The 12,019-nt window shown below is 38.6% G+C and overlaps 2 protein-coding genes across 3 annotated transcripts in view; one reads left to right on the plus strand and one right to left on the minus strand.

Annotated features, from left to right (window-relative positions):
- Positions 1 to 4,834, plus strand: LOC139808043 (serine protease snk-like). 2 transcript variants are annotated; one of them, XM_071769652.1, is made up of 6 exons: positions 1 to 210; positions 1,036 to 1,190; positions 2,557 to 2,663; positions 3,470 to 3,723; positions 3,850 to 4,019; positions 4,415 to 4,834. In XM_071769652.1, exons 1-6 carry the CDS (start codon positions 33 to 35, stop codon positions 4,580 to 4,582), a joined length of 1,032 nt encoding a protein of 343 aa, XP_071625753.1. In that variant the 5' UTR covers positions 1 to 32; the 3' UTR covers positions 4,583 to 4,834. The 2 variants fall into 2 exon arrangements, with proteins under 2 accessions (XP_071625753.1, XP_071625754.1); XM_071769653.1 differs by having other exon boundaries at positions 111 to 217.
- The window catches only part of Gbs-70e (Glycogen binding subunit 70E), a 25,987-nt gene continuing 18,802 nt past the window's right edge, over positions 4,835 to 12,019 (minus strand). The window contains exon 5 of the mRNA XM_071769657.1: positions 4,835 to 7,884. The gene's annotated coding sequence lies outside the window, so the exon portion shown is untranslated. The remainder of the gene's footprint in view (positions 7,885 to 12,019) is intronic.

The following is a 12,019-nucleotide window of genomic DNA, read 5'->3' on the forward strand; positions in this document are numbered from 1 at the left end:
TTGATAAACGACCTCATCGTCGCGCAACTCGCATGCACTTCGTTACGCATTATCCGCCGTACTTAAGGCGAGAATTCGCTATTAAGGCCTTTGTTCGAAGACGGTGTCGATACGCCGCGTATTGGATTCGCAATATGCCGAGAGAGCTTGCGATCGCGTTATTCGTCGCAATCTTGCTCAGGAATTCCGCGGCGCGAAAAAGTGAAGAAAGTTAGTGGTATAGCCTTCGTTATACTCGCGATCGGATTCCAAAAAATTTATTTTGAACGCTCATAAATCACGATCCCAATGTATCTTAATTCTTTGTTAAATCAATTTTTTACAGACAGAAAATAAATCAGAAATTATGGTGATAATTTTTTAATTAATTATAATTTTTTAGTATTAAAGATCGCAGCAGCAAAATACGAAATTAAATAGATATTTGTTTAAATTAAAAATTAAAAAATAAAACTCGAAAATTTATCACTTGTGTCTCATCTTTTATGTTACAAATATCCATAATAATTTTAAACTTAAATTTTATCTAAGTTATATTTTTCATTACATTTCAAAATCGAGTCTTTTGTCAAGTCTTTGCTGTAGAAAAGCATATTAGACTTTAATTCTATTTTTGTTTTAGATTGTTATTATCATACAATTTTCATTGCAAGTTGGCTTTTGTGGAACTCTGAAATGATGTATAATGTCTATTAAATTATATTACTAGTTGTTTTTCGAAGTTTCTTTCATTGTGCGAACACGGGTTTCGCGATTACGAGAAGCATGCGTAACTTGTTTAGATCAGCATACAAATGGATGCGCATTTCGTAGCAGACGCGTGATTAAATAATCATGACACGTATCGATGATAAATTGATAAACTACGCACTTCGCCGGCACAGAATTATACGCGTACAAATGAATAACAAAGTAATTTCCATACATTTCTCCTAATCCCGTCGCATCGTAATTGTACCATAAATCTTCGATTGCATCGATTCCCACCTATTTTCCGCTACGAGCCTAGTTTGCATAATCCCCGCTTTTTCACAGAATGTAAGGAATACGCCGATCTGGTTTACGAGACCGAGAAATCGCCGACTTTACGTATCAATGCCGGCTCGAATAGAGTTTCCCGCTGCGCCGTCGTCGAGACACCTTTAATTATCGGCGGAATCCAAGCGAAACCAGCGGAATTTCCGCATATGGTGAGAATAAATACACTTATCGCTGCGATCGCAGAAATAATTAAAAAAGTCTATATATAATGTTACCGATGTATAACAGATATATGTTACAAAAACATCAGTAAATAAAGAAAATTGCCTTAAATTTCGATTACTTAATCAAAGATGGTATATATTATTAACATCTTTTTATAACTGTTAAATAAACAATGTGATACCAAATATTTATAACAGTAATTACAAATATGCAAAAAACATGAAAACTAACATATGTAAAATATGTTTTTGAGAGCGAGCGTGGCGTAGCAGATAGCACACTGGTCTGCTAAACCAAAGATCTCAGGTTCGAATCCAGTTTTGGCAAAAAGTATAACGTCCTTGAATATAAAAATTAAAGGACGTTTTCTACTTTACCCTTTCGGGTACTTGGGGGGAAAAAAAGTAAAGTAGAACGTTCTTTAACTTTTATATTCAAGATCGTTGTACTTTTTGTCAAAACTGGCTCTGACACGCTTGGCTCTAGAACACCGTGATCGCCGGGGCACGCGCTCCGTCTAACCGAGTAAGGAAACGATGAAAGTAGTGGTAATTCACCGGCGATGTTGCCATCTCCCATTTATGCTACACCTCTCATGTCTCCTTACAGTGCCAGACTAGAGTCAAGCTCAACAGGGTCCTTCTTTCCCCGCTAATTTTTCCAAGCCCGTTCCCTTGGCAGTGGTTTCGCTAGATAGTAGATAGGGACAGTGGGAATCTCGTTAATCCATTCATGCGCGTCACTAATAGATGACGAGGCATTTGGCTACCTTAAGAGAGTCATAGTTATATTGCTGCTATAAAGTACGACGTCCTTCACTTTTATATTCAAGGACGTTATACTTTTTATATTCAGTATATTATATTTTTTATATTTAGTATAACCCGTTCATACCCTTTCGGGTAAAATATAACGTCCTTGACTTCGATATTCATTCGTAGTATAACCCGTTCATACCCTTTCGGGTAAAGTATAACGTCTTTGACTTTGATATTCATTCATAGTATAACCCGTGGAACTTGAACTGCTTGGCCTGCATTGAAATGTGATATAAGTAAAAACTTGCCATTCGGATTCGGCGTTAAACTGTAGGTCCCATGTGCTTGTGTACCTGCGTGCGCACTACAAGCACATGACTTTGGGAGAGGCCTAGGTCCGACTCGGACTGTTGCGCCATTGAAATGAATGATGAAAATTTAATATATTTTTATAAGAATTTTAGCACGCAATGCATAATTTCGCTTTTTATGCCATATTCCATTTGGAAAACCCATGTGATAACATAATAGATTTCCATGAATCGCCTTAATCATCAAAGTAATTAATAAAGCAGAATTTTCCATATCGTAGGCGGTGATCGGTTATGGCAAGCACGACGTGTCCTGGCAATGCGGAGGAAGCATCATCTCCGAGAATTTTATTCTAACCGCGGCGCACTGTATGGAATCTCCGGACAAGTAACGGTCTTGTTACAATTATCGTCAATCTTGAACGTCCAATTATACAGGGTGTCCGAAAAATCGCCTACTCCACTTCGGGAGGTGATTCGGGACCCAAAAACAAGCAAAAAAGTTCATACAAACATAGGTCCGGAAATGAGCCGTTTCCGAGTTATAGCCACTTTTATGTTCAAAAATCGTAATTTAGAATCCGCTGGACATACCTCTTTTTATTTATTTCTTAAATTAAAAATTTTTATTTTTAAATATTTTTAATTTTTTTAATTTTAATTTTTTTATTTTTTTTTAATTTTTTAATATTTGTAAATACGATTATACTTTTAAAAGAAATCAGTTGTTTTCACAGCTACTTGAAATCAGTTGTTTTCACGGCTATTCAAAATCAGTTGTTTTCACGGCTACTTGAAATCAGTTGTTTTCACGCCTATTCAAAATCAGTAAGTAAATCACGGTTTTTCAATAAGTTTCAAATTATTATTTAACAACATCTTACTTTTAGGTTGTATCTAATCTTTCCATATTCATCAATGGATCGTTTAAGTTTTAATAAATTAGCTGATATTTAAAAATAAAAATTTTTAATTTAAGAAATAATTAAGAAAGAGGGATGTCAAGCGGATTCTAAATTACGATTTTTGAACATAAAAGTGGCTATAACTCGGAAACGGCTCATTTCCGAACCTATGTTTGTATGAACTTTTTTGCTTGTTTTTGGGTCCCGAATCACCTCCCGAAGTGGAGTAGGCGATTTTTCGGACACCCTGTATATACATTGTTATTAATATTAACGATATATTTTTCAGGGGTCCCGCAAGCAAAGTGCGAGTCGGCTTAATTGATCTGGTAACTCCGGGCGACGCTATGCAGGAGAGAGATGTCGCGGAAAGAATTAAGTATCCGGAGTACAAGTCTTCGGTCAAGTACCACGATATAGCGTTACTCAAGCTCGACCATCCGCTGGAATTGAATCCTCGAGTGCGACCCGCATGCCTCGAAACAAACTCCCAGATACCGGGCAAAAGCGCTATTGCTTCTGGGTTTGGAAAAACATCCTACGGTCAGTATCCTCCAAACGTCTCATGTTGCACTCTAAAAATTATTTTATATTAATTTAACCGATATCATTGATTATTTTATATTAATTTTTTGCTTGTCAAGAGACGTAACGTGAGATACTGTGCAGAATCCAATATTGGTAGCAACGAATTGATGAAGGTCCAGTTGAATTACATTTCCGATGATAACTGCAAAAAGGCTTACGCCGAAGATATTGGTACTCGGCGGCTGCCCGACGGCTTGATATCGAGCTTTCTTTGCGCCGGTATAATGGAGGGCGGCAAAGATACCTGTCAGGTGTGAAAAATTGTTTAGAATTATTATCGGGCCTTTTATTTTTAACAAAGTATCGAAAATATCTTATTCCTCAAATTAAGAATTTTGCCTCAATCTCTTCATTTACCTCTTGATGGTTCAACTTTCGGAGTGGACTTCAATTTTAATTAGAAAACTAGAAGTATACATATTTTAAAAATCGAATACATACATATAATATAAGCATCCGTACAAATTAAGCATTATAAATTAGATACAAATAATTTAATTATATGTATATTGGATTAATTATATATTTAAATTAACTACATATATTTGATGATTTTTATATCTTTAATATAATAATATATTTTAAAGATTATATTTAAGGAATTAAAAAAAGATTTGAATAAATTCTAATTTGATATTATTTGCAGGGTGACAGTGGTGGTCCATTGCAAAGAGTTCTCGCAGAACCTTACTGCATGTACAGCATCGTGGGTGTGACGAGCTTCGGCAAGTTCTGCGCCTTTAAAGATTCGCCCGCGATATACACTCGAATTAGTTCTTATCTCGATTGGATTGAGAATACCGTTTGGCCGTAAAAATCGAACATGAAAACCGGATCAATAAACGCGCGGATCTCGAAATTTAATTTCAATTAACAGTTTCGATGAATAATCGGTAAAGAATAATTATATGTATTATATAAAATTATCGAGATGAGGAGAATTAAGGAACAATTGAAATAAAAAAATTTCATGCATCATCATGTTATTACTGTATTGTGTATATAAAATTATCGAGATGATGAGAATTAAGGAACAATTGAAATAAAAAAATGACATACAACATCATTATGTTATTACTGTAACTTATTTTATTGCAAAAGAGATAATTATTCATTGGTATATTTACAATGCGGTACCCAAATGTATGTATATACGTACGATTCAGTGTAATGAACATCTGCAACTTATGTATTTTTACACAAGGAGTATATCGTAATTAATAACAACCAACAATGATAAAATGTATACAATATGTAATGACTAATATACGCTCTGTAAAAATAGAATAATATTCAACCCACACTGTCGGATAAAAGAAGGTAATAAACAACGTAAGGCGCGCCATAACATTAACTTTAACAAGTGTTATAGTATGTCCAGTATATAATGGGAGATATACACATAAAATTATTAAATATATTAATGGCAAGTAGGAATACAGAAAAGAGAACAAGGACTTGTAACGCGATAAAAAAGTCTACAGAGACGTGATCTGCTTATTAGAAGAAATATCTCGGTAATCGTCCAGTAAGATAAAGATAAGAGATGCTTAAAACTTCCATCGAGATGCAATTAAAATCCTTAATATGTGTACGTATATTATATTTACATTATGTACGTGATTTAAATTATCAGTCTTACGGCTCTCGAAAGGAAATTACATGTAAATGTACATACACACGCAAACGCAAAGGTCTCGTTATATTGATTAGCGACTGATATTCGATGAATGGACACGAACTCGATCTGGAGCAGCAGTACCGGTGCATAAACTGGCTTCTTCACGACAGAACTATCAATCAACCCCACGTATTTCCGGCACATCTATTTGCAAGCTTATTTTAATTCTAGATAGCTACATCGAAGTGCAAAAAGAAGAAAGAAGAACGAAAGGGAAATCAAAGAGAATAATAGGAAAGAGAAGTAGTGGAAATAATATATGAGTTCGTTCATCGAAAGATTAAAAACTATCTCGCTGAGAAAGCGTAACGCGAAAGTGGAATATCAATCGTTATCCACTTTAAAGAATAGAACTGCAAAGAATCCCTACGAGCAGAGAAAGCAGTTCCATTTATGATGTTGCTATCAAAGCCCGATGCAGAACGCGTAGAGTGGCGTCTGCAAATCACCGGATGGAGTCGTGCCGTCTCTCGCAGTCATGCCGACATTTTCTTTCCAGCAATTCTGCGACTCAAAGCACTCTCTCATTCACCGCGAAAGCACTGCCGCCTCCGGTTGCCCTCTCATTACCTGAAAGCAAAACTCAGACCACCGAGCATTCGAATGTTGCTTTCGTTTAACAACGCGGGTGGCATTGTATTTCCGTGCGCGCCAGCCACACTTCTAGCTAGAGAGACATGCATTTCATTTCAAACGAGAGGCTTGAAGGAGCACAGGCGCATAGAAGTGGCAGCGCTTTGAACGTGATGGAAGAGAGTCAGAAGTGACTTCAAAGAAACGACCCTCGGCACTCCATACGTAGAATGGCCTACCAGATACGAGATAAGAATTGGTTCTGCAAGAGAGGCTTGGCGCCAGAAAGTATCACGTCTGAAAGATTCGTGCCTTCGCAAGCATTCATACTTCACTCCGCCGTTGCTATTTCGTGTGCGAGTCGTTGCAATAGCACTTATCACTAATTCGTGAATACCTGAACAAGACTGATGAATGTTTCAACAATCGAAACACTCTGCTCAAGCCTTCATTCTTTACATTCACATCAGAGAAAAATATCAAACATATGATAATTGAACTCGTAGACATATTTCTCATACGTTCCTTTTTTTTTGTAGGTATTCACGAATCAATAGTAAATGCTGTTTCAGCGTCCATTCGTAACGTAATCGAGCTGCTCGCCGATCAGCTCTTTCGCTCTTATCGCGCTTCATTCGTTTGTTCTATTTATTTTTAAGCCCTACTCGCTTAAACATGTCGATTCAAGCAAGCAAGTGGTTCGCAAAATTGCGTGTGTACATACATATCGCGTATACGCCTAACTCTGTATATACATATATATAAGATATAAATCTTCGTTAAATAAAAATCTTTGAGAAGTGAAAGCCAAAGGCAATAAAGTACAGATATGTAGTTGCACTTTAGATTAGTAGTTTAACATTTCACAAGATATGTATCTAGTATCGTTTATTTTCTCGATTCGGATGTTCTAACAACGCGGCAGTGACCGCCGAAATTTCGTGCGAAGCTATTTTTTTTTCTTTTAATCGCGGCACGCGCCGAAGAAGGAACTATAAAGGAAACGGCACGAATATAGCACCGGTTAGAATATAAACCTGCCGTTAACAGTTATCATTTCATCGTTTTCCGCTGATAACGTTTACACCGATTCGACTACGAACGGTACTACCAGCCTTCTACCGTAAATATTTCTCGCAGTTATTAATCAATGACATAACTTTTCAACGACTCGGTGACGATGATAGCGTTGCCCAAATAACGCAATAATAGGCACAAAAGACGTGTAAATATACGCTCGTAAGGATCACGTTTTACGTTGCCTGAGCGGCGAGATGTACTCACTGGGCACTACAAGACAAATCTTTATAATTCTTTAAGGCACCCTAAGGCACATCGCGATGCAATTTCACGCAATAATCTCACAACTATTAGCTAAATACACTGAGACCTCACGAGACCCATGCGCGTCTCCTGTCTTCCGTTATGCTCGTAAAAAATAATTGACACGCTCGGTCGACGATCTGTGCTTCGCAGAAAGGATCGTTTTGAGAGTGTCGGAGAGGAAGAAATGGAAGATAGAGAGAAAAAGAAAAAGAAGAAAACAGAGGAAGAAGCGTACAAAGGAAGAAATGGAGAAAGCTTACAGAACTATAACATTGGCCGATATGACGAGACCAGCGAGATTTGGATCGAGGATGGAAGCTCAATACCGACGGACTCTTTATGTCCGCGGGCAGGCCAAAAGTCCCAGGAATAAGGAAGCGGAGGAGGAAGAAGAGGACGTTCGAGAAGATAACGTGCGGCGATGATGTTCGCGCTGGCGAGCGGGACTACTGCATAACGTTACAGCTGGAGGCATCAGACCCTGGATGTTCTCGATAAACCGGTAACCGGTTGTACGATGTCGCGGATGCTGAAACCTGGAACAATAACGATATATGATAAGATAACATGAGTAGCTTTATTGTGCGTCGTTAAGTAATTATGACAAAACGATAGATGTAGAATAGTAAATAAAGTAGACGACGTACTGAAGCGTTTGCAGTGAATTTCTATGCTGACTTTTAACAGATACAATAAAATATGATTAATCAAAACGAAATATTTTTAAGAATTTGAAAATTCTGCAATTACAAAAATAGTGTATTAAATAGGGAATTAATTACATATATTGCGAATTGCGGTAAATATAATCAATTTACGTTTGCAATTGAGTTGCATCGAATTTTAATTAGTTTCCGCGATAATTAAAAGTCTGATCGATAATCGATAGTTTAGTTTGCCGTTAGAGATATTTAGATAAACATTATAATTTATCTAATATAAATGTCGGGGTAATAATTACTATAAGTAGACGTTTTCAAAAATATTTAATATTTTTTTTTACTCTGTCGGCTCAGATTGATTCGAACACAGTTTCGATTAAAAGCGCGCCGTATAAATTCGCGACGGAATTGAAACGCGTCGGTGGAGGTCTCAGCGACCGCCGGCTGCGATTTCCAGGGGACGGTTAACAATGCTCGGCAATTAAGACGGCTGCCTTTTTTCTCGGCGACACGGAATGCACGTGTCGCGCACGTAGGTATATGCATTACATTATACGGGAACGCGTGCAAACATCGCGCGAGCAAGCAAGCAACGAGTACAACCGCTCGAGGTTGTCGAGAAGCCGAGATTACCTCGGTCCGTCCCACGCGTCTAGACATCGCAAAGCTCTTTTTTTTGTGTTCTCTCCCTTCCTCCCTCTCCCTCTCTCTCTTTCCTTCTCTCTTTCTCGCTCTCGGTGTTCACCAAGGCGTGGTACCACACGGTGTGACCGCGGTGCGGCACGGACGCGCGGTACACACGATCCTGTGCCACCACTTCTCGCAACCACGCCTCGAATAATGTCAGGATATCTCAGAAGTCGCGCACTTCCTCCGCACCGGAGATAAAATTCGTTGCTAAACTGTCTCAATGTCGAGAACCGTGCAGATAAAGAGAGAGAGAGAGTTCGCTCGCGAGAGTTCAACCCTCTGATGCACTCCGTGAGGATTAAGGCGACTCCTGCAGCTCCTCTTATCGTGCACATGCAACTACATAGCGATATCGGAATACCGAGAAATTATATATTCTGGTTTATATTTATCGTATCGCGTTGTACTCGAGAGCAATATGTACAGTTCTTAGTTGTTTTTATCACAAATTGCGTCTTGTATAAAATTTTCAAACGAGGTGATAATTGCATCGTGCATCTGAGAGTTAAGAGGTCATCGGATCGTTCGAATATGCTGCCAAATATGTTAACGAGCGATGTGCCAGATTTTTCGCAAATGAGGATCGTAGTATGGGATATAATCAGGAATGAAGTTATTTGCATCTTTGAAAATCAAACACTGGCTAAATAATTCAGACGTTACTGAAGAAATATCTAAGTGTATTAATATATTATATTAGTAAGAAATAATAAATAGTCAAACTAATAAGTGTTAAAAACAGCTAATAGTGTAAAAAGAGAAAGGCACGAGAGTAAGTAGTGTTAAACATTTTCAAAGGATCATCAGTGGATTACTTCTTGAGGAATATTTTTGTTCGTATTCCTTGAGAAATCCAGAGAGTAGCACCTTATATTTAAAGTATTCTGTACATATCTTCATACGTATATAATGAATGATATTATCGAAATAAACTGACATCTTACTTTTAAAATTCGTCACTCGCCCCGCATTGACATATAACGCGTTTGCTCGACTCTTAAGCGAGGAATCAAAAGCCCTTTGCCTGAGGCAATTCTGTCTCGGAGAAGCGTTCAAGGAATAATTGTCTTTCGTATGAGAAGTATAATATTGACATTTTAATAAAGAAAAAAAAATTTATTAATAATTTCAAAATAACTGAAGTTATCTCTGATTTAAATTTTCGCGTGTATGAATTTTTCCCGATACAAATTCGTTACAAAAAGTCCGGAATATGCGAATGTTCAAGGAAATCAGAACAGAGTGCATCAGCCGTGAAACTTGGCAAATCTACAAATTACGTGTACGGCCACAATTACATCTTATAATTATCGCAATTCTTCGCAGCTTGTTTCTCTCCGTTCGTCACAATGTCTGAAAACGTGGCTGTCAAAGCCACCTGTTCCGTCCGTTGCCAAACGATGTCCGCGGGAAAGCGATGTTTCGCGTCGACAGATATAGACAGATTTAGCGGCGCCGGAGCGAACTGGGTTAACGCGTTCGAACCAGGGTCGAGTTTCGCAAAAACTTGAACGAAGCCGTCGAACGAGTCAAACCGAGCGCGAATCTGTCTTGTCAGACGTACGCGCACATCTCGCGTATCTCGGCCCGGATGGATCAGGGTCGAGGACATTTTGCGCTTGGAAAAGATCCGTTTTGTTTGCTATACTTATAATAGCGCGCAGCAAACGACACGCTGGTTGGCAGTATGTCAAGGATCACCTCGTGTTTTGGCCGTGAAAATAATTTAAAAACCTTGCCGCTATACGTTGCTAAGCCTTGAACGGTGATACGCGGTCTTTCTCGATCTACAACTGTCAGATCTCTTTGCGCTTCGGATAAGAAAGCAAAAGTATCGCTTGAAATATCGTTAACGAATCGCGACGTGTCTTTCAGATATGGAAAACGCAGCAAAGCTTCAACGTTTACACCACCAGCACACGAGGGAAAAGAAAAAAACCGAGCTGAATGAATGTATGCGTAAATATACATGCTGCCTCCAGAAAAGCGATTAAAAGTTATCGCCCCGGCGATACCACGTGGGTCTCCCGTCGTCCGGTCTCCCCTTCATTCACTCGTGACTTCAACGTTATTTATATAACATTTATCGTAAGATTAATACTCGGCTCGCTTATTGGACGCGTCCAGCTTGATTTTCTCGAATCCGTAATATACCTACTTTATGCATGTCGTTTCGGTGAAAAAGGATCTTTTCGCGTTTTCACACAATTTCAATTTTCATTGTGGAATGTCTCGTAAGTTAAGCCTGGGACTCAAACTCGTTAATCAAAGTCTATTGAACATTACAAAGTGAAAACTCATTGCTTCCACTCTCTGGATCTACGACGACAATCCTATCTATTTACGTATCCGTTTAAACAAAGATGCGGAGACTAAACAAAGCGGTAAGATTTTATTATTTGAGCAACCAGCTGATCACACAAGCGGCGCTTCACTCTTCGCCGCTTTCAACGAGGAGGAAGAAATAGCTTCTTCTTTTATTTTCGTTTTCTCGCGATACAACTCTTCAATTTTTTAAATACTTCATGCATCATGACGCGACGAATCTATAACGCCAGAATACGGTGACGGAAAGGGTAGGGAGGGAAGAACGAGAGATGAAAGGAGATGTGGCGCGATGCGAGAGGGAACGAAATCGGCGTGTCTTGCCATTGCGTGGTAACAACCTTTCGTTAAGGCGATTAGAGTCGCGCGACTCTCCTCGAGCCTGTTATCGCGCTTGTCTCGCGCGCGACGACGTCGACGGTCGACCACACGTTATTTATAGAGAGAAAGTCTCGCGCGGCGAGAAAGGCCGTTCGAAATTTTGCGAGGTGCGCGATTTCGTCTCGATCGACGCAATCGTGAAAGACGTCGAGACGATAACGAGATAGAAAATTTCGATCTCCCAGAGCTTTCGGCTATCCTATCGAGAGGAAGCTCGTTGCACTTGTCGGTTAATAATAGCTCGTGAGAGCATGGGTATTATTCCGTCCGTGCGCGCGCGAGACGGGTACGTAAATAGATAGGACTGTCGTCGTAGGTCCAGAGAGCAATGAGTTCTCACTTTGTAATGTTCAATGAGCTTTCATGTTAAATTTAATTTGTTTTGAAACAAAAAATATATAGTTAGATATTTATAGCAAACGAGTATTTTAATTCCGAAGCTTTTGTGCATGTTTCATGGTAGAAAGAAAAGTTTTTAGAAATAAAGATTTTAACTTATTTGATAAAAAATATTACGTTGGACAACAGTTGAATATATAAATTGCTGTATATCTTTGTCATAATGCGAGATTTTTCTTTATTTATCGTTTCCACGTTTGTTAAACTTGAAACT

Source organism: Temnothorax longispinosus, chromosome 2, assembly GCF_030848805.1.
Source record: "Temnothorax longispinosus isolate EJ_2023e chromosome 2, Tlon_JGU_v1, whole genome shotgun sequence".
Lineage (NCBI taxonomy): Eukaryota > Metazoa > Arthropoda > Insecta > Hymenoptera > Formicidae > Temnothorax > Temnothorax longispinosus.